The sequence below is a fragment of the Seriola dumerili genome, unplaced genomic scaffold (genome assembly GCF_002260705.1).
Source record: "Seriola dumerili isolate Sdu_G_001 unplaced genomic scaffold, Sdu_1.0 BDQW01000025.1, whole genome shotgun sequence".
Taxonomy (NCBI): Eukaryota; Metazoa; Chordata; class Actinopteri; order Carangiformes; family Carangidae; genus Seriola; species Seriola dumerili.
In genome coordinates, this window is record NW_019174280.1 from 23,514,925 (window position 1) to 23,537,017 (window position 22,093).

Sequence of the window (22,093 nt, forward strand, 5' to 3'; positions counted from 1 at the left end):
TTGAATGACCTGCTTGTGGATGTTAAGTGGAGGTCAGAGACGTGGCGGCGGCGATCTGAGCAGGAGATAGTTTTAAAGAGGAGGTCTTTGTATTCAGAGTGAGATCTGTATCATCACACTGTCCATCTGAGGGGAAATGTTTTTCTAAAGAAGACCATCATTCTGCACTGAGAAAATTCAGATTCTATTATCTGTTGGTTTAGAGTGAATTCAGTTGGAAAGTTGATGAAGACTTTATCCACTGTCTCTTAAATATTGTCTGGAAAAGGTTTCCAATCTGCAAGATAAATCATAACACAAACTAACATTTATGTTTCAGACTGTTGTCTAATCTTTCCCTTTGCAGTAAATAAGAAGAAGAACATTATTTATTTATATGGCACTTTTAAAAATAAGTTACAAAATGCTTTACAAGAGAAATACCAGATCAAAGTAGAATAAAAAATCATTTATAGGGAAAAAATACAATAAAAACAATTCAAGAAAAATGCAGTCGGAGATGACCGTGCTCCAGTGTTTTGTCACAGACACCGTGGCAACATGTCCACAGATAGTTGGACAGAACTGTGTCTGCAACTGATTTAATGAGATAATAAACAGCAGCCATCTTGGATTTAGAGGTCGGGTCGGGGAGATTCTTCCAACTTTCCGAGACTGAAATCCGAATATAAGGAGCGTATCTGTTGGAAGTTTTGATAGGGATCTTGGGAATTCTGACTTCCTGTTGTCCAGCTGCATTATGGGAAGTGTAGGACCTAGAGTTGTTGGAGCTTGACCCATACCAGGGACTAAACCACATCTCTGCCTTTGATGCTAATCCTAAGTGTTGCTGTCTGTCCAGTCACCTGAATGGAAGTACGACACTTGGTTCTCGCAGCTGTTTGATGTTGCTAATGGAAAATATCGACATATGAAGTCAGTTATTTTTGAATTTGGACGACAGGACAAGAGGAGAGGTAGAAAACTATGGAGTCCTAACTTGAGGAAGTACTTGCACTGCAGTGAAATGTTGTATGAATTGAAAGTAAACTGATGTTAAATGTTTTGTAAAGTGTGTGATTTAGAGTAAGTGAAGTGGGCTCGTTCATGCAAAGACATTATACTGATCGTTTGCCAACCATGTTGAGTTTCTCATGTACCTGCTGTCTCCGGAGGAAAGACACAACTAAAATAATCTTTACACGTAATCCTTAAAAACTGCTCTCTAAGAGCGAGCAAAGCATCCACAGTTTTTCTTTGAAATGATTGAAAACCATAAATAAAAGGCTGAAAACAGAGTTGGACTCTTTCTGCCGCCCAGTATTTGTACACCTTGTGTCGCGGGAAAGCTTTAATAATCTCCCATAAAACATTTCAGGGAGCGTTTGGTGACGGGTGGCCCGCCCCCTCGGCTTAAAGCAATTAATTCAGCTTTCTGACATCAAAACTCTCGGCTCAGCTCGACAGCTTGGAGCTCAAATAAAAAAAAAATTAAAAAAAGGCAAGTTCTCCTGGGAACAGAGTAAAGATGGCAGGCTCCTTTCTCCACTGTTTGCTCAGTGGCTCTGAGAGCTATCTTCCCCCCATCCTGAATGAAATGCGAGGGCACAAACAATGTGCCGGAGGAGAGAAAGGGCCGGCGGGGAATGAACAGTTTGGAGTATTTGCTCAGTGGAGGAGCAGCCACAAAGGCAGAGCCACGGCGTTCCCATGAATCAAGGCGCCGTCTCAGGCGCCTTTTTGTTGTGGCGGGTCTGCGTCGCCAGCTATTAGACACTAGCACTACATATAACTGGTTTCATGTCATTTAAAGCCTTTTCTCTGTAGAACTGTACCGTCAGGTGACCCGCTGGTGACTTGTTTTATTTGGCTGGTTGGCGTGGAGGCGGCTGGCCGAGTTTAGCGCTGCACGTGGCGCCGCAGCTCACCTTCAGGGAAGAGAAATATTTAGAGCGTTTCCTCACTTCAGATGGGGGGGACTGAAGATGAGATTTGACCAGTAACTCTGACGTTTAGCTGTAGTTGACCGTTGCCCCGCCAGTTTTTATCCCCATCCAGAAACCCCCAGACCCCGAGCTCTCTGGGTGGCCGGGTTTGAGGTCTGAAAGGCACCCAGATTGACTCTTAAGCTCTTTTCGCCTTAAGAAAGCGTCATTGTACATGTCCATGAATGGCAAATGGCTGTTTATCTAAGATGGACCCGTTTTTTTTTTTGAAGTATCAGCGGTTCAAAGACGCCCCACCGCTGTGAGACCTCAGATTCACTGTGTGTTCTCATTTCTTCAACATTAGAGCAGGAAACTTCTTCCCTCAGATCAAAGATGAGAAATTCTTTAATGCTGCACTACACAAAGTTTAATGTTGAAGTTCAGTGATTGCCTGAAAGTCTCTCAATACAGAGTTAAAGATGAACTGAAACCAGAGAAGTGAATATGATAATATGGATCCTACAGTCTGCTTTAACTTGTGTGATTATTCTATAAATCTCCAATGGTCTGATAAATAAACCGAACATGGAGAAGCAGTGTTTAGTTACCACACACCACAGAGCAGGAAAAGGAAGTTTGATTTTATAGTGGTAAATTATCTTCTTAATAAATTTGCAATGACAAATGTAATTGTTTGACTAAATGAAGTGTCAAATTTTTTAACAGCAGCAGAGTCGCAGGGAGGCGGATTGTGCAAATACGAGCAGCGGGAACGGTCAAACCAGAGACCAGGATTCAGTGTCTGAGGTCAGTGTGAACGTTTTCTGTTTTAAACCAGTCTTTCTCTCTTACTCTGACACACACTCTGACACACACTCTGACACATATCTGACACACACTCTGACACACACCTGAAACACACCTGACACACACTCTGACACACACTCTGACACACATCTGACACACACGTTGACACACACCTGACACACACTCTGACACACACTCTGACACACACCTGACACACACTCTGACACACACTCTGACACACACTCGACACACACTCTGACACACACTCTGACACACACCTGACACACACCTGACACACTCTGACACACATCTGACACACACTCTGACACACACGTTGACACACACCTGACTCACACTCTGAACCACAACTGACACACACTCTGACACACACCTGACACACACTCTGACACACACTCTGACCCACACCTGACACACACTCTGACACACACTCTGACCCACACCTGACACACACTCTGACACACACTCTGACCCACACCTGACACACACTCTGACACACACTCTGACCCACACCTGACACACACTCTGACACACACTCTGACCCACACCTGACACACACTCTGACACACACTCTGACCCACACCTGACACACACTCTGACACACACTCTGACCCACACCTGACACACACTCTGACACACACTCTGACCCACACCTGACACACACTCTGACACACACTCTGACCCACACCTGACACACACTCTGACACACACCAGACACACACCTGACACACTCTGACACACACCTGACACACACCTGACAAACCACTACTACAACACTTCCTGGAGACGAGGGCTCAATTGATCTTGGACTTTCAAACTTCAGATAAAACAGTTTGATTATAAACATAGTTGCCACCTGAACAACCATCAGCACATGACCTCACCTTGACCTCCAGCAGCAGCACGGTGTCATGTCTGCCTGTCTCTCTGACACATCCTTAGATAAACCAAATAAAAACTGTGTCCCACCCTTGAATGGACCAGACCAGTCTGACTGCAGTGTTTTCTCTTTTCTGGTGAGTTTGTTCCGGAAACCAGTCGAGGGCCCGATAAAGCCGAGTGCAAATACGAGGGAGATGTGGAGGTTTACTCAGTGCACACATGGTCTGTCGGCAGCAGGAGAGGCTCGGCCGAGCTCTGCAGAAGAACCAGAGGTCTGAGAGAAACCAGGAGGCAAGGAGACAAACAGAGAGACTCCAGGAGAGACTCACAATTTGATCAAATGAACAAACTCAGGAACACAGACTATGTCGTAGACCAGGAGTGAAAAAGTTAGAAATCGTACTTTAAGGTCTACATACGGCACCGAACAGTGTCCCAAGTCTTTCCTCCCAGCTCACTGTTAATGTGTGAAAACTGAAGTGCCAAAGCATAGTGGCTTAATGCAAAGGCATTTTGTGAGTACAGTGTACAGTTGTAGAGTTATGGTACAGCACAGGAAATTATATGTAGGATCCCGAGAGTGAAAGAGACGCAAAACAACTACATGAAACACAGTTGCATCTGTTTGTGGTTTTTCTGCATCGCGTTATGGTTGTTTTACAGCTTTTTATAATTGTTCTGCATCTTTGTGGTTGTTTTGTGTCTCTTTGTGGATGTTTTGCATCTTTGTGGATGTTTTGCATCTTTGTGGTCATTTTGCATCTTTGTGGATGTTTTGCATCTTTGTGATCGTTTTGCATCTTTGTGATCGTTTTGCGTCTCTTTGTGGTTGTTTTGCGTCTCTTTGTGGTTGTTTTGCGTCTCTGCGTCGTTTTGTGTATTGTGTATGTTATGCCTGTCAATATTTCACATTATTTATCCAACATTTGTTGATGTTTCAGTCTGAAGCAAAGCACAACATGAAGCATGACAGAGGAGAGATGTTTAAAAACAGCTTTCATCCAATATTAGTTGAAAACAACTGGAAATGATTTAAGAGCCTCTGTAATCTTTCATGATCCATTTTTTAGAAATCACATATCTGACACCACGAGTCTGCTTGTCGTTCCTGGAGGGTTTGTACAGGACTGTAGGAATAATTGTGCGTGCGGAGTGAGGACATCCCTCATATGTATGCATGTGTGTGTGTGTATGTGTGGTAAACGCTCCCTGTCCAAACACAGCATCGCCGGCTAAGCCCTGACCTCGAACGGCTCGGCATGCAGCCTCCCCATTATTCTTGGTCACAGAAAGGTCATTATTATTCATAACGTGCTGATTGCTTTCTTGAGCAAACGGAGACGCTCGGCGGTGGCGAGGCTGATGAAACCAGCCCTCACACCTCAGCACAGATATATACATATATATATATATGTATATATCTGTGCTTTTGTACATGAGAGTTAAGATTTCAGGATTAAATTTTCCCTTTAAGTTTTATTTCTCTGTAGAATAACACACGTGTGTCCTGCTGAAATAGCTCAACAAATAATGGATGGATTGTCACTCATTTTTATACAGACATTCATGTTTGTAAGCAGTGCCGATCCGAGACTCTGGGGGGGGCCCAGGCAGAGAAGCCCATCGAATAACCCCCCCTCCACATACAGACTATTTCCGACTTACAATTTACAGATGTTTCCTTAACACCTCACATGCAGACTATTGGTAGATGCTACAATTTAAAGATGTTCCCTAAACACCTCACATGCAGACTGCAGCCCACATCATCAGGGAGCCTCTCTGATGTGGGCCTCTCCTGACAGCTGCACCTCTGAGTGTGATGTCAGTCTCAGAATCTGCCTCTGCCAGAGTTCATCAGGCTTTAGCTAAAACGCTAAGCTGCTAAACTAGATGGTGAACACTGAAAACATACCCGCTAAGCATTAGCATGTTAGCATCGTCACTGTGAGCAGAGCTGCTAGCATAGCGTCAGACTCAGAAACATGAGCTCCAGCTGAAACTGAGGTGTTTAATATTCAACGTGAGCGGATGTCGTGTGTGTTTGAACACAACCCATTGATCCTGTGTGTAAAGTTAATGGATAACCTGCCCTGTCTGTGGACGCCGTCTCAGCCGGCTCGTGAAAACCTGATCAGAGTCGTTTCACTGCAGCTTTAGTCCGACATCGTCGTCACCATCAGATGCTCAGACTGTTGCCTCTGTTTCAGGACAGTAAAGGGTTAATGTTTCATGATCAGAGTCAGACTGAGCGGCTCGGAGGTGTGCTGCTTTAAAAAACACTGACCTGTGCAGGACTGTGATTCCTACAGAAACCAAACACACAGTCTCATAAAACACACATATACTGTAGATGCTGTGTGTGTGTCAGAAAACCTGGATTTTAACGGCTCTATACAAAACGTACAAGGATTACAAATGATTTACTAAATGATAATAATAATAATAATCCTTGCACTAGGCTGCATAAACAGTGAATTGTGGATGACGTCATTTTTTGAGGACGACCACTGCACCTTCTGTTATTAGTAGTATGTCTCCTAACCACTTAGTTAGTACTAACATCAACATATATAAATAATAAGTTCAGTCTGTAACTGAATCTGAAATAAATCTGTCCAACATTGTGACACTCGTACACTCGAACTTAAACTCGCAGTTTCCACTTTTTTATAACTGAAAATGATTTTAATTCAACATTTTCTTGAACAAGCCGTCGTCAGTTTGTCCAGATTGGAATGAAAGATGTCCTCCACAGTGACAGTGTGTTTGTCTCTGGGCTTCAGACGAGCCGGAGCGTCGTGGGCAGTGAACGTGCAGCGGCTCTGTGGTTATGGACGGATCGATGCTCGCTGAAGCATTCGGCTCGTGTTTGATGACAGATTTAATTTACAGTTTCCCCAAAATGATCAAATATCATAATCCACATTTAGTTATCTGTTTTAAATATACAAAATAAATCTCAGGAATATGTTTTAATTCTGTCATATCAAATATTTTAAGAGGTTCTTTAAATATTTGATTTCAAATATTAACAAAACATTTTATTTGAAGAGTAAATTACCATCATTTAATAATCCAGTCTGAGTTCAAATGTTTCATAAAAGGGAAAAATGATTATTGGTTAAGTGTCTTAATAAATAATAATCACTTTATCACAAGATTTTAATGATGATTTTTCCTGTTTAGTTTTTCCCTTGTTAATTTTATTTTTCCAGTATAATAGATGCTTTTTGCTCATATTTGTTATTTGTATAAAGAGCTACAACTAACTGATTTTCATCTTCGATTATTCTGGTGCTTATTTTCTTGATTAATCAATTAATTGTTTTGTTTATAAAATGACAGAATATAGTGAAATATAATTATAATTTCTCACACTCTCCAAACAGACGTCTTTTATTTTGACAAAGAAAATCATCAAATCCTTGTTCGTCACTGATGCTTGAAAAATTACTGAAATGAATATTTGATTATAAAAACAATTGATCATTTTCTATCAATCGATTAACTGCAATAATATTTATTAAAATGGTGGATCTTTAAATTCAGTTTCAAACTGCTGAATGACATTTGTCCACCCTGCAGACACAACAGCAGAGCTGTGAATCCTCCTGTGTACGAGTCACACTCACCTGTATGAGCGAGTCTCTAATATAAAATCTGACGTCATTCATCATGTTGTAGTTTCACAGATCAAAGTTTGGAGACAATGATTTAAAGTATTTAAAGTAAAAAGTAAAATAATCTCTGAATTATGATGAATCTGTGATGTTCACACTCTTTCCAACCACATGACTCTGTAGCTGGTGTCGGCAAACTGAAATCTGGTTCAGACATTCGTGGTTCCCAGAGGATGAATCCTAATGACTTTTGTTAGTGATTTTTCCTGCAGCATCAGCAGGTTAGTCTGATCTGAATCTTATCACTTTTTCTGTGAAATGTCTAAATGTCTAGAGGGATTGGGCTAAATTTTGTTCAGAGGTTCATGGTTCCCAGAGGATGAACCTCAGTGACTTTGGTTACCTCATGATTTTTCCTGCAGCATCAGCAGCTGAACATCTATCAGATGGATTGGGTTAAATTTTATTCAGACTTGAATAAAATGAATCCTTATAACTTTGGTGAATCTCTGAACTTTCCTCTAGCGCCACCACGAGGCCAAAAGTTTAATTTATCCAACACTTTATGATGAGTTCACTGCAAAACTACAGACATTCTCATCAGCCTCAGCTGTAGTTTGGTTTTAAAGTTAATTAGCTCATGTTAGCATGCTAACATACTGAATTTAGATGGTGAACATAGTAAGAATAAACCTGTATAAATAAATATTTAAACTTTCTGAGACCAGAATCCTCCTGAAACACGTCCTGGCTCGACCTGTGTCGCCATTGGTCTCATGTTAATGTGATTTAAGACATTTTCACTGTCTGTAGTTCTTGTTTATCTGCTGACACTTTCCTGTGACTTCACAGGTGATAATGAAACGTTTAGTGCTAATGTTGTAAAGAGAGACTGGATCTCGACAGTTACTCCTACTTTTCCTTTGTATCTTAATTTAGTTTCCACTGTCCAATCAGTGCTTTTCTAGTTGTATGTGGCCTGCAAACATAAATGTTACTGAACACTTAACTAGTTTTACTTTAGTAAAAGTTTTACTTGCTTTGCTTTTTAAGTAGTTTATTTCTTTTTATTTAATTTATTGCATTCATATGTTTTCTTACATATTTATTCCTTTATTTAATATGAAAGGATATTGTTGTATTACAGACACGTCATAACTTTTATTTTCAAAATAAAAGTCATGAATTTCAAAACTTTTATTGTCAAACTGCCTCAAAAACACAGCAGGTGGAGTCCACGCTGAATAAATCTTTGTGGAAAAGTGGAACAAATTGAATGAAACCAATAAAAACATTGAGTTTTTTATATAAAGGTTTTTATCTGTAGCACATGTAAACACACAGATGAATGATGGACTGTGGAAAACTGTTTTTCTCGCATTAAAATACAAATCGAAGTGAATTTATTTTTCAAAAAGTCCTTTTTATTTCATGTGGAGTTCATTATGGGTCTGGTGTAGACGCCGTGGTAGTAGTTGGTGTCGGTGTGAGCGGGATCCAGGCCGGTTTTAGCCGCCACCACCGCCCCGGACACCGGATAGCCGTAGCCTCCGTACTGGACCACCGGGTCCAGTTTGTGGTGCTGAGGCTCGGACATGAGGTTGTTGATGGAGAACGGGTGGTTGAAGGAGTAGTGGGGGTGGGGAGGGGGAGGGGGAGGGGGGTAGTGCTCTGGTTTCAGGTGGGCAGCGGCCTCATGCAGCAGCAGCGGGTGATGATGATGATGGTGATGATGATGATGATGGGGGAACAGGTGCGGAGGGTGCGCGGGGCTGGAGGGCAACAGTTTGAGGTCGACCCCGGGTCCCTTTGCCTCTGAGGACGGGGGGGAGGAGGAGGAGGAGGAGGAGGAGGAGGAAGAAGAGGGGGAGTGCGGGGAGTCTGAACTGGAGCTGGTGCTGGTGACCGAGCCGCCCTCAGACCCGGGCTTCCCCCCCGCCTCCTTGTCACCGGCACCGGGCTGTTTCCCGCACTTGAAGCGCTTCTGCCGCCGCAGGTAGCAGCCGTTCTCGAACATGTTCCCGGAGTCCGGGTGCAGCGCCCAGAAGGAGCCTTTCCCGGGTTTGTCCGGGGAGCGCGGCACCTTGATGAAGCAGTCGTTGAAGGAGAGCGAGTGTCGGATGGAGTTCTGCCACCGCTGCTGGTTCTGCCGGTAGAACGGGAACAGGTCCATGATCCACTGGTAGATCTCGTTCAGCGTCAGCATCTTGCTTCCGGACTGCTGGATCGCCATGGTGATCAGGGAGATGTACGAGTACGGCGGCTTGGCGTGCGTGTAGCTGCGCCGGTACGGTTTGGGCTCCCTGGATCTGATGCTGCAGGCCGGACCGTACACCGGGCTCATCACCGGCATGGTCCCGTACGGAGGCGGGCTGATGGAGCTCATGCTCGGCGGCAGCCCGGCGCCCAGGCCCGGCGTCATCCCGGTCCCGGCCTGCACCACGACCCCGGGGTTCTGCGACATCCCGCCGGGAACCGCGGAGTGACCGACCCCGGCCGGGTTCATGTGTCCGGGGCCGGTCATGCCAGGCGCGTTCATGTAGCTGCTCATGGAGTTCATGTTTCCCGCTGCGGTGTAACACTGAAACACAGAGAGCAAGTTATTAACAGTTAATTAATGCAGGATGATAATAAAGATATCACTGCCAATTAACCAATCAAAAGTCTGACAATGACTTTGTAAAAGAGGATTCATGTTATTTAAATAAAAACAAATCACATAAATTACACTTTAAATATAAACAACATGAAGTCAGACAAACAAACCAATAATAACAAACAGAAACAAACATTTAGCCTATTTAAAAAAAAAGGTTTTCACGTAAAAATGATATTTTTACATTAGTGCAGTGGGTCTATCAATAATCTGTTTATCTAAATAAATGAATGATACATTTTCTGCCAATCAACCAATCAATTCATCTTTTCAGCTCTAATATAAACATGTTGAGCCTTTAAAGGTTCACATTCTAATTGTTACACTAAGTATTCATCTAAACTTTTTTCTTTTCTTATCTCAATCTTTTTGAGGTGCTTTGTGCTTTTTTTGGAGTTATATCTAATTCATGACACGGAAACTTGAACTATGTAATAGTCTTAATATTGCTTGATTAATTATTTAGGCCTAAATTATTAATCAATTATCAAAATAGTTGATTTTCTGATGATTGATTAATTGACTAATAATTGCATCTTGTGCCACTGTGGTCATGCTTTTTAATTTTTCTATAAAACACTTGGTTTGAAATTTATTAACCCACATTATAATTCCTTTGTGCACATCTGTTATTTTATACTTTCAATCCAAACACCAGCACAGACAGAAGTGAGTTAAATTCAGGCATTAATTAAATTATATTTCCTCATTTCAGATGTGCCGTAACATAAAATTACTCCATATTCCTTTATTTATCATTTTCTCTTATTCTTTTTATCATGATTATATGTCTCTGATGTTCTAATAAATAAATCTTTGGACTCTAAAGCCTGACCATCGCCACAAGGCCCAATCTGTGTGTGACTCAGTCTAGAGAAATAAAATGTAACTCATTAAACTTCAACTTGAGATGTTTCAAGAGTCTCTGCACCTTCAGGGATAAAACTCGCTCTGTTGATCATTAAATGATCGACTCGACATGAAACATGTTTTAAACTGTAGAAAACTTCTCCTGAAAACGAACAAATCCCCTGAAAACACAGAAAAGAGAACTGAATATCTGGTTAAATTATCATCATTATCATTATTATTATCAGTAACAAAAGAGAGGCTCTTAACACTGATATTGGTCTTTGATTAAAAAAGGATAAAAACTGACAGATGGGTTCATGTGTTCTTTAACTGTAAAACACTATTTAAGATTCTGTAGTTGACAGTCACTTCACACTGTCTGGCCTTGGTGTGACCTACATTTCATTTTCTTCACTTTTATTTAATCTTACAGACATAAAGACCAGAAATGTAATTTTAGTTTTACTTGTTTCTAGAACAAGTCTCAATCTACTGTAGTATGCAAATACATTTCCAGCTATTTTTCACAGGATTTCTGCAACAGAAATGAAAATAATTATCTTAAGAAAAATACATTTTTTGAAAAACTCTTTAACTTTGTCATTTTTAAATGTAATTGAAGATTTGCTTTCATGGAAATAACAGTTTGGATTTGTTTGGACATTTGATCTGATCACATCTGATTTTTGCTCCAAAACGGGAACGAAGATAAAATTTAACAGAAACCTGAGCTGTAATTTGAACACAGGGCAGAAAGAGAAGTTTGTTGAAAGTTAAGTAGTTAAAATGAAATGCATCGATATATTTTTAATTACAGAATAAAGATTCAAGTGTATGTGAAATGTGAGTGAAATACCGAGGAGGCCTATAAAAAAAAATCCAGTAAGTGGACATTGAGTTAAGTTTTTTGTTAATTTTATCTTCTCATCAGAGGCAGGAACTTCCGGTCTGTTCAGTACTAAATCACAGAGTTAAAACTCTCTCCGTCAGGATTCATGTGTAGGTTTATAATCAGCGGGCTTCCGCTCACATGAACCCGCAGTAAAGTGCACACACCTCGGTCTCTCCGTAGTAGCTGCTGCCGCTCCAGTCCGGATGCTCGTGTCCCTCCATCTTAAAGGCGCTCAGCATCGTGCACGCTCCAGACCAGACTCATCCAAACAGCTGCAACACGAGGCGGGAAAACAAAACACGTGAACCCCACCTGTCCTCAGCTGGCGGCCGGTACCGGTCCGGTGTATCCTGGCTGTTTACAACCGGGGCTGGTGGCTCATACCTGGGCAGCTTCACTGTGACCGGGACACGGTCTCTGCTCAGTGACTGAGTCTGCCGCGGAACCAGCGACCAATCAGCTGTCTCCTCTGTCCGCGCTCGAGCTCACAGTCTCATTTGAATATTGTCAACACCTCTACACGAGACCCCCGCCCCGCGGTGATAATAAATAATGACGTTATCGGTCTAAAGTGACGTCACCAAGATAACTTAATACTTTTACACTCAGTGAAGTAACGAAGTACTTTTACCTCAAGAACTGTGCCGCCCACCTGCAGCAGCTACACAAGCGTCACTGTATTAACAATCAAACAACGTCAATATGATATATGAGGAGATTTTACTGCAGAATATTTTACTTTTAATATGAAATACATTCTGCTGCTAATACTTCTGGACTTTACTTTAGATAATGAAGTGATTTTGAATGCAGGATTTTTACTTGTAGGCTAATGGAGTAATATAAAGTATATTGTATAATCAATATCAGTACTGATAGTGATACCTTGACTTTAATACAGATTCTTATTGATACTTTTTTCAACACCAATTTTTTAAATCAAAATCCATTTTAACCAAAAGAAAATTACCAATACACATTCAGGACAAAGTTTAGTTTTATTTTATTTCTTATTTTTAAGCTTGGTCTCTTTCCTCAGTGCAATGTGCTTGTGTAAAGAAACAGCCAATCGCCAGCATTAGTAGATCATGGGCCCAGCATGCTGCATGCTTATTGGCTCATTGACACTGATGAGATTTACTCATTCACTCCTTGGATATCCAAAATCAAATGACAAGACATTTTTCCATCCTCGACAGTATCAAACTAAAGTCTGGACGGTTGATACCCAGCTCTAGTGGCAGGAGCAGGAATATTACATTAGTGATTTTAGCAAAAGCAGCAACAGATTCACTCACAACAATCATGTTCTTATTTATCAGAACAATAACTCCTCTTATCACACTCGCGTAAAGTTTTGAAGGGAATTGATTTAATCTAAAAAAAACATGACCCCTTTTTATTTTTCAAAACCTTCCAGTTCCTGTAATTTAACTATTAAATTGTTCAAAAAGGACAATAATGGAAACTGAGCAACACTTAACATACAGGCTATAAACATACACATGTGACCTACATTTATTATAGAGCTCAGATAATATTAAATATGAAGATTTAAAACAGGCAACATTTACAGCTTTAATCTCTATCCGTCTTGTCTGTTTCTGAATGAACTGTGAGCACATTCACTGGGGTTATAACCTCTCATGTTGTTGTGACGTGTCAGTAACTTACTGTGAAATAAAAAACATAAACAGCATCAGTTTGAACTCATGAAAAATCCTGAAGATTATAAATGTAAAGCTTGTTTTTGACCTTGAAAATTAAAAACGGTTTCACCCAAAGGTCCTTTGAGTAGCTGATTTGGAGCTTTCAATCATTTCACATGATTAACGAATTGTCCTTTTGTCTTTGAGATAAAGTGTTGAACCCTCGACCTGCTTCATCTGTCATGACTGCAGTGAAATCTCTGCTTTCCCTCACGTTACCCAACATGTCCTCCTGCTCCAATACTCTGACTGATTTCTACATGTACAGGAGCAGTGAATAGACAGTCTACAGTTTGAAGGGGATTTTTGTTCAGTGTTTTCTTCATGTTTTATAGGAGTCACAGGCAGAGTGGAGACTGTCTGGGATCTTCCTCCTCCTCCTCCTCCTCCTGCTGTTTGTGCTGTGACAGTGTGTATTTACCTGGTGGTGGATGTGAAAGGACAACAGGACAGACGGTACACACAGCCGAGGTGAGGAGACAAGAGGAGCTGGACCACCATGCTCTCTGCACACATCCTCCCCCCTCCTCCTCCCCCCTCCTCCTCCCTCCTCCTCCCTCTGTGGACGTCAAACAACCCTAAATATTTCCCTCCTTTGTCCAGTGTAGCTCAGCAGGTCACACAAGACAGAAGACACTCAGACTTTCAGGACAAAGAGAGAAGGCTGAAATATTTACTGAAGCTACTGCTGTCCAAGAAATACCTGTAAACAGCTGCTTTTCCAACATGTGAATAAGTTATTGATTCAAAAACATCTGTATAACTGCAGCTTTTCATCTGTCAGAGAAACAGCTGCTTCTAACAGTTAAAGCTGAATCCCCTGCAGGCTAATGTCCGTCACACTCTACAATCCAACAAACAATATATTCATTATTGTAAAAGTCATTGTCGACCTAAATCAGAAGGGTTTATCTTCTGACATGAATTACACAATTACCACATTGTCCCACACTGACACCTCCTGGTGAGCTCCTGCCACTACAGCCAGATTAACACATTAACACACTTACAGATTAACACAAATCTGTGCTTTTTATTTTTATTGACATAAAATAATAATTAAAAAAAAAAGAGCAAAATAATAACAATAACAGTAAAAGCAGCAGGAGAACTGATGAATCTTTTTCTATATGACATCAGCAGTCCTACCTTTATAACAGATGACACACCTGTTTAAACATCAGAGAGATGTTTCTGCTGCTGTTTCTGTTTTAAAAGACAAAATGATTTCTACTAAAACATCTATTGAATCAAAAGACAAGAAAACTCCATATGTTCTCTGAGCAGTTCTTCATTTCTATTGCTTTAATAGATGGCAGTTATATACGCTTACATTGTTTTAAAACCTTTTCATCGTTTCACAGAGAAAACAAAACAGAAAAGCTACGAGACGTCATGTGACAAAGCAGTGAAATAAGAACTCATTCATTGTTTAAATTTATTAAATATATATTAAATATGATATATAAAAAGATAAGAAGATTTCAATTGTTTTAAATCCTCTGAATAATTACAGATTTTTTAAAAAATGTATTTTATTATTTATTTCATTATCTATTATTATTATTATTATTATTATTATTATTATTATTATTATTGTTATTAGTAGTAGTAGTAGTAGTAGTAGTAGTAGTAGTAGTAGTAGTAGTAGTAGTAGTAGGATTAGGAGTAGGAGTGTATAACTTCTATGAGATTTACATTGAAAAACTCAATTCGTTGACATTTGTACCGACCAAGCTTCCGTACTTGTTAGCTTGTTAGCCGATAGCTTCTGTTAGCCGTTAGCATTGGTTGTACAACACAAGGACAGAGGATCGTTGGCTTCTTTGAACATTTCACGTCATATTTAACATTTCTTTTTCACTACTGGAAGTTGTTTTAAGAGTCATTCAGTTGTTTACTTTTCCTGGAACCTGAAGGTGAGTTAATTTAACGTCAGAGGAGATTACGTTTATTCACAGACACTAAGAATCTGAGACGAAATGTATTAAAAATAATCTTGTTTTCCATGTTTCAAATATCGTCTCACGTCTCCTGTTTAAAACCATGTATCTAATGTCGTCAGTAATGTGTCAGTGTCTTCATGACAACAACAGTTAAACTTAAAAACCAAAGTTACACCGTGTTTCACATCAAGGTTAAAACAGTGTAGGACAACAAGCTGTAGACAACTGAATCACATTCAGTCCATTAACAGAGGTAGTGGTATAATGTGTAATGCATTACTATAGAGTAAGGTAGTAAAATAAACTAAACACATGGAATAGTTTTGTATTCTTGCTTAACATGAGGCAGAAATCACTGATAGACAATTTCAGTTGATAAAAATAATAATAATATGCAGGGCTGTTTATTTTCGCAGTTATCTGATCTTTAAACTGTCCCTATATTTCTCCAAGCCTTTCTTTAAGATGCTAGAGAACACAGTTTTCGTCCCTGTGAGTTTAAATAAAGTTGTGTTTGAATGTGTCAATCTCTTTCTTCAGATGCCGCCCAAACCTCTGGAGCCTCTGGCCAAGAAACTGATGAAGGGGGTGATCGTCCTGGAGCTGCTGGGCGTCTTCGGGGCGTACGGCCTCTTTCAGAGGATGAACAACAGTCAAGGCATTAAACACTCTTCAACAACAACAACCAGAGTCAAACACACTCAGTTTCTGTAGATTAAAGAGAACCAGGTCTTTATTTAATACTTCTTTCAGGAGAACAGGTCTCTGTCTTATTGACCCTGTTTTCCTGATAAATTCAGAGAATGTCCATTTCCACATTTTTATTTCCATCACGGTCACATTAGACTCACCACTCATCCCCAACAGAAATAACAGTTTTTATTGGCTCACTATAAACCTGAATGTTGCTGAGTGACTGAGTGATGAAGTTACACCATTGGTCGGCTGACTGAGTGTTAGTTTCCTCATTCAAAATTAGTTTGTATGACATCATCAGGGGACATTTACAAGCAGTGTTGACAATTTTCTTACTAGAGTTACAAACTTTTCAGACCCTTGAGCGACTTTTTTTCAAGTCAAGCGACTTCTTGGACAAACCTGAGCTACTTACCAGAGTCACTATTATTCCCCTGCAAGTGAAGGTCAGGTTTTCCCTCCACAGACACACCTCTCTATGACGACATGAATGAGCTTCTTTCTCTTTGTATTTATTTACAGTAATGAACCACATTTCAGTTGCTGTTTCTAACTAACTTGTTCTGTTGTCATGACAACAGAAACATAAAAACACGTCAGTGAGAACAGCTTTAACGTGAATTCAGCTGTATTAAAATACTGTGTGGGTCATTGCTTTATCTGCAATTTGCATAAAATCAGGTTCTAGTATGGACATGTACTTTATTTTGAATTTAACGTGCTGCTATTACATTATAATCCCCTTTAATGTTGTTTAACTGGCCTTTGTTTGTCTATTTGAAACACAGCCGTTGTTTGAAATGAACCAGCTTTTATCTGAGACTTTACATTCGACTGAGAGACTTTATTTATTGAAAACATCTTGTTTTATTTCCTACAGACTTCAGGAACACCATGAACAGGAGGTTTCCATCGATTCTAGAAGGTAAGAGTCGCACATGAAGATATTAATAAATACACTGATTTCAGTTTAGATTGACTGCGACAATTAGATATTTTTTAAAAATCACACTTTTACTGACAAATCTGTCAAGTTCAGATTACAAATAGATGGAGTTACATTTCAGTCTGTAGTTAAAACTGTTGTCTGAAACCAGAATCTGCTTTAACCTGCCTGATCATCTGATTTTGTAATTAAAAGGGACAATCTGTATTTTTTTTGTTAGTTTAAATTATAAACGCCCCCCCGTGTGTTTAACTAGTCAAAACTAAAAATATGGAAATGTTTATCTGTTTACAAACATTACGACTGTAAACAAACTTAATCAACATCAGGAAACAACTTTAATTTTAGTTGACACCTTAAGAGTTACAATGTATAGAAGAAAAATCTCTTGTATTGTTATTACATGGTCATCTGCAGAGAAACAGGTAACCATGGTAACCATGACAAATGAATATCCCATATACCAAAGTCTTTAATTTTATAAAAAACTAAACACGGCGCCTCTTCACACTGTGATGATCCGGTATCTCCTCTGTTTCCTCCCAGTTTACTACCAGTCCAACGAGTGGGCGGGGGTCTACGGCGTCCGAGAGAGAGACCACGAGGCCTGGTCGGCCAAACGGGACTAAAGGAGTTCGGCAGAGAAAAAGTCCACATGAACAAAAACTTCTACTTCTTCCTCTTCTTGTTCCCGGGCGTCCTGCTTCCTGTCCTGGCTCGGCCGAACATCGTCTTCCTCTTGCTGAACGCGCTCTTCTTCCTGCGCAGCGTCTTGACGTCGCGGCCCTGGATCCAGTCGTCGCGCTGAGCCTCCCACTTCAGCTGCTTCAGACCTGCAGGGATCAGCAAGAAGCGTTAGAGGAGACGTCCACATCACTGACTCTGGATCTATCAATCTGTATTAGTTATGGTTCGGTATGATTGATCACGTCTCCTGTTCATACCGGCCCTGGATCCTTTTCTAACGAGGCTTCAGCCGTCTGAATTAACGAGGATGCATTTACCAAAGTTACAGGTTTAGTGACACTTTAAGTCCCCAAATGTAACATTTATGAGCAGGAAATTAACTGCAGCTGAAACTAGTGATCTATTAATTGAGTAGTTGAACAACAGAAAAACAATCGGCCACTATTTTGTTCATAATTTGTAATTTTTCAAGCAAATACTGAAAAAATGTGAAATATTTACAGATTTCAGCTTCTCAAAAGAAGATTTGCTGCTTTTCTGCATCATAATTATAAACAAGACAACATTTTTTGACCTTGAACTTAATGATTCATTAATTGGGAAAATATTCATAAGTTACAGCCCAAATATAAACACTTAATAAATAGTTTATAACACACTAAATGTAGCTGTAAGCAGAGTTTATGAAGTGTTTATATCAAAGGACTTGAATTAGGAGGATTTCTTCACGGTCAGTGTGGACGTACATGTGGAACGATGAGTTAATCAATAATCTATAAAAACTGAACACTGGTCATTGAATTGAAAATATGAATATAGATGTTCATCATCTGAGTGTAAATCTATTTGTATATTGACTCAGTGATTTTCTCTGTGGAGAAGTTATTAAACAGCTGGTATCCAGCAAACTGAACAGATCCTCCGTTTGTCTCTGGTCATCTCTGCTGCTGTTTCTGAACCGCTCAGGTGTTCAAGGTTCCACTGTCGCTCAGGTGTCTCACCTGCTCTGTCGGTGTTGGCCATGGCGTTCAGCCCGATGCTGTCAAACTTGGAGCCGGCGTTCTCGTCCAGCAGGGAGCCAAACTGAAAACAACAAACCAAGAACACAATCAGCTGAGTTTTGAGTCTAAGAGGTTTGACAATGTTTCAGTGCAGGTAGAGCTGGAACGATACAATCTATTGATGACTGATCGGTTGTTTTAGTCACTTTTCAAGCAAAACTGTGAAAACTTGCTGCTTCCACCTTCTCAAATGAGATTCTGTTAATGTTCTTCTATGATAATAAACTTTATCAGACCCAGTAAACAGAGTCCGGGGACATTTTAAGCTCACCTCTTCAGCAGAAGCAAACATGGCTGCATCTTTCTTTCCTTTCTTCTTCTTCTTCCCTGGTTTAGAACCTGTGACAAGAAATGATCAATAATGAACGACAGTGTTTCACTGATGCAGCAGCTGGAGCTTAAAGCTTCATCACACGGGAAAAAAAAGAAATTGTTGAATAAACTCAGCTCTGACCCAAAGCTCCTGAGAAGTCGAGCTCCTCTGAGGGTTTCCTCTTCCCCTTCTTGGTGGGAGGAGTGATGTCAGGAGTCTCCATCTCGTCGTCTGAATCTGCAGAGGAAAAGGTTTCATTTTGATTTTTCAGTGCAGGAAAAATACTAAATTCAGTACCTACTGTAAAATGTATGATGTTTTTAAAATTCTATTTTAAAGCTCACTTCATTTTATTTGGTGGATTTTTTGGGGATTTTAAAATGTTTCTCTTCATACGAACATGATGAAGTTCAACACACGTTCTGTCTTTGAACTGAAACACCAACTTAGTTTTTTCAGATGTTCCACGAGAGAAAATCTGATCTGAGAAGAATCAACAACTTGAAACTGGCTCTTTCACAGTTTTTCATGGGTACTGAACTGGTGATTTGTATTTTCTTTGTGCAGAACAGATATCACAGTGATCTGATGTTATGACCCAGAGGTCATTTGGAGCACGTTTCTGATGTGTAATTTGTGTGTGCTTTAATGTTGTGCTTGTGTTGTGGATCTCTCTCTCTCTCTCTAGGGTTCCTGCTGAGGTGTGTGTTGGGATGTAGGTGTGCAGGGGCTGATTGAATGATTGACTGTGTGAGTTTGTAGGTTGTTCCAGGGAGCTGATTGGTGCCAGCCTCCAGGCTTGCAGTTTTAAGGCCGGCTTCTTCCAACTTCTGCAGGGGCTCATCTCTTTCCACTTCCAACACCCTGCCAGCCAACATGTTCTGATATTGTATATAGTTTGCTTATGTGAAAGGTCAGCCCAGGTGCCGTGGGGGTGGGTAGCAATTTTGTTTAACCCAATTTCCTCCTGTTTTTGTTAGGTTAGGAGTTCGGAGGTTAGTGGCTTGTTTTTTTGTTCCTCTTTTGTTTGAGTAGGTAAGTTTAGGTTCCTTAGTCTCAGTTACTTCTGTTTGTTATTTTGCTGTTACACAGTGAACACAGTGACATCACGAGACGTGTGTTTTCTGCAGGTTTTACGTTGATGTAATGACCTTCAGTTCAGACGTGTCATGTTCAAAGTGTCAGAGGAATGTTACCATACAGGTGCACGTCTGAAAAGAGGCTGAAAGAAACTCGAACTCACCATCAAATGCAGCAGCATCATCATCATCATCCTCCAGCTCTGGAACTGACAGAGAAAAGAGAAATAAACAGGAGGTCCTGTAACTGTAACAATGTAAATATCACCACTTTTTCAAATGTATATAAAATATGTATAAATTTCCATCTGAATAATGTGTTTCCACAAAAACTATGATAAACAGTTATTTGTTCTGTTACCTTCATCATCATCGTCGTCAAATTCCTCTCCACCTCCGTCAGGATCCATGAATGCCCCTCCTTCCTCCTCCAGCTCATCCCCGAAGTCTTCCTCGTCCATACTGCCCAGAGACACCTCCTCGTCGTCCAGGTCGTCCATGTCCGAGTCGTCTGAGTCTGAGTCCTCGGCGTCTTTCTTCCCTTTCTTATGCTTCACGTTGCTGAGAGACATCGAGGGGGAAACAGAGGAGGAAGGAGATGAGATAAATAGAGGACATTAAAACATCACAGCTGGATGGAGAGATTACTTCTTTTGCCTCTAGTGGGCAAAACAAAACTGTGAGGTCAAAGGCTTTATTCATCCGTGTTAAATTTAAGGTTGAAGCTGAGAATTAATCTGCAGATTTTCCCCATAAAAGGTTCATATTTTACACTTTATTGGTGTTTTATTACAAGGAAATGTAATTATAAACCATGTCAGCGTTAAGCTGTAGTCAGGTCGTTTGAGTCTTTCTTCTGATTGGCTGACTGTTTTCTTTTGACAGATAACAGACTAAAAACCCCTTTTGTTCAGGTATAAAAACAACAGAATATAAACTGACCTGCCAGATATGAAAGAATAAAAACTCACCCTGCAAAGTCCAGATCATTGTCCGCCAGGTCAGTGAAGTACGAGTCTCCCTCACAGGAATCTGTTCATAAACAAAGTCACATCCAGTTATAGAGTCAGAGGAATATTAAAAATATCAAATATCAGTTCACACAAGATTTCAGTTTTTATACAAAATATGTATATACATGTATCTTTTATGCCTTACTATACTATGTTGTTTTTCCATGGAATACTATACTATTATATTTTTTGGACATGCTATGGAATACCTGAGGCCTGTTTAAACTGTCACCTCATTTAAATCATGTCTTACAACATTACCATTTGCTGCAGCTTACCACTAAATTACATATGTAACATCTCATGTCTTATCTTTAAGTACTCGTCTTCTAGTTTTAGTTTTTGTATTTAATGTGTTCTTTATGCAATTTCTGTCTGTTTTATGCAATGTCTTTAATATGCAATGTATATTGTTTTAATGTCTTATCACTGCACAACCTCTTGTAAATGCTGTTATATGTATTGATGTAAGTGGTTGGTTAATAAATTCAGACAAAAGGACCTGGTGTGTGTGCGTTATTAAGGTTTTTTTGACAATCTATGCTAAACATTATTTATACCTTACTATGCTATGACATTTTTATGCCATACTATACTATGACCTTATATACTGTTGACTTGTTATGCCTTACCACACTATTACATTTGTATAACATATATACAAAAATGAAAAATTTTTTATGACATACATACATAAATCAATACATACATACATACTAGCATACATACATACAGACTACCATATATACTTGCATACATCAATGCAGACTTCAATACATCATACATAATAACACACATACATTTGTACGTACTAACATGCTTGCTATAGTATGTCAAAAAACGTCAATGCAAAAAAATGTCGTAAGGCATCAATAATGTCAAAGAACATAGTATACTAAGGTGTCAAAAAAGAAAAAAAAAAGTCATAATATAGTAAGGCAAAAAAAAAAAGTCATAGTATAGTAAGGCAAAAAAAAAAAACATAATATAGTAAGGCAAAAAAAAA

At 39.8% G+C, this 22,093-nt stretch overlaps 3 protein-coding genes across 3 annotated transcripts in view; 1 reads left to right on the forward strand and 2 right to left on the reverse strand.

Annotated features, from left to right (window-relative positions):
- Nucleotides 1–8,666: 8,666 nt before the first annotated feature.
- On the reverse strand, nucleotides 8,667–11,876 carry LOC111237343 (hepatocyte nuclear factor 3-beta-like). Its single transcript, XM_022766405.1, has 2 exons — nucleotides 11,802–11,876; nucleotides 8,667–9,818 (listed from the first exon to the last, which is right to left on the reverse strand). Exons 1-2 carry the CDS (start codon nucleotides 11,874–11,876, stop codon nucleotides 8,667–8,669), a joined length of 1,227 nt encoding a protein of 408 aa, XP_022622126.1.
- A 3,238-nt stretch (nucleotides 11,877–15,114) lies between these two features.
- Nucleotides 15,115–17,581, forward strand: cebpzos (CEBPZ opposite strand). Its single transcript, XM_022766898.1, has 4 exons — nucleotides 15,115–15,265; nucleotides 15,833–15,950; nucleotides 16,869–16,913; nucleotides 17,481–17,581. The coding sequence occupies exons 2-4, from the start codon at nucleotides 15,833–15,835 to the stop codon at nucleotides 17,561–17,563; spliced, it is 246 nt and encodes an 81-aa protein (XP_022622619.1). The 5' UTR covers nucleotides 15,115–15,265; the 3' UTR covers nucleotides 17,564–17,581.
- A 1-nt stretch (nucleotide 17,582) lies between these two features.
- The window catches only part of cebpz (CCAAT/enhancer binding protein zeta), a 14,126-nt gene continuing 9,615 nt past the window's right edge, over nucleotides 17,583–22,093 (reverse strand). The window contains exons 11-17 of the mRNA XM_022766875.1: nucleotides 21,046–21,106; nucleotides 20,436–20,635; nucleotides 20,239–20,283; nucleotides 19,137–19,232; nucleotides 18,954–19,021; nucleotides 18,623–18,704; nucleotides 17,583–17,767 (exon numbers count right to left, since the gene is read on the reverse strand). Of these exons, the coding sequence (XP_022622596.1) occupies nucleotides 17,604–17,767; nucleotides 18,623–18,704; nucleotides 18,954–19,021; nucleotides 19,137–19,232; nucleotides 20,239–20,283; nucleotides 20,436–20,635; nucleotides 21,046–21,106 (716 nt within the window). The 3' untranslated portion in view covers nucleotides 17,583–17,603. The remainder of the gene's footprint in view (nucleotides 17,768–18,622; nucleotides 18,705–18,953; nucleotides 19,022–19,136; nucleotides 19,233–20,238; nucleotides 20,284–20,435; nucleotides 20,636–21,045; nucleotides 21,107–22,093) is intronic.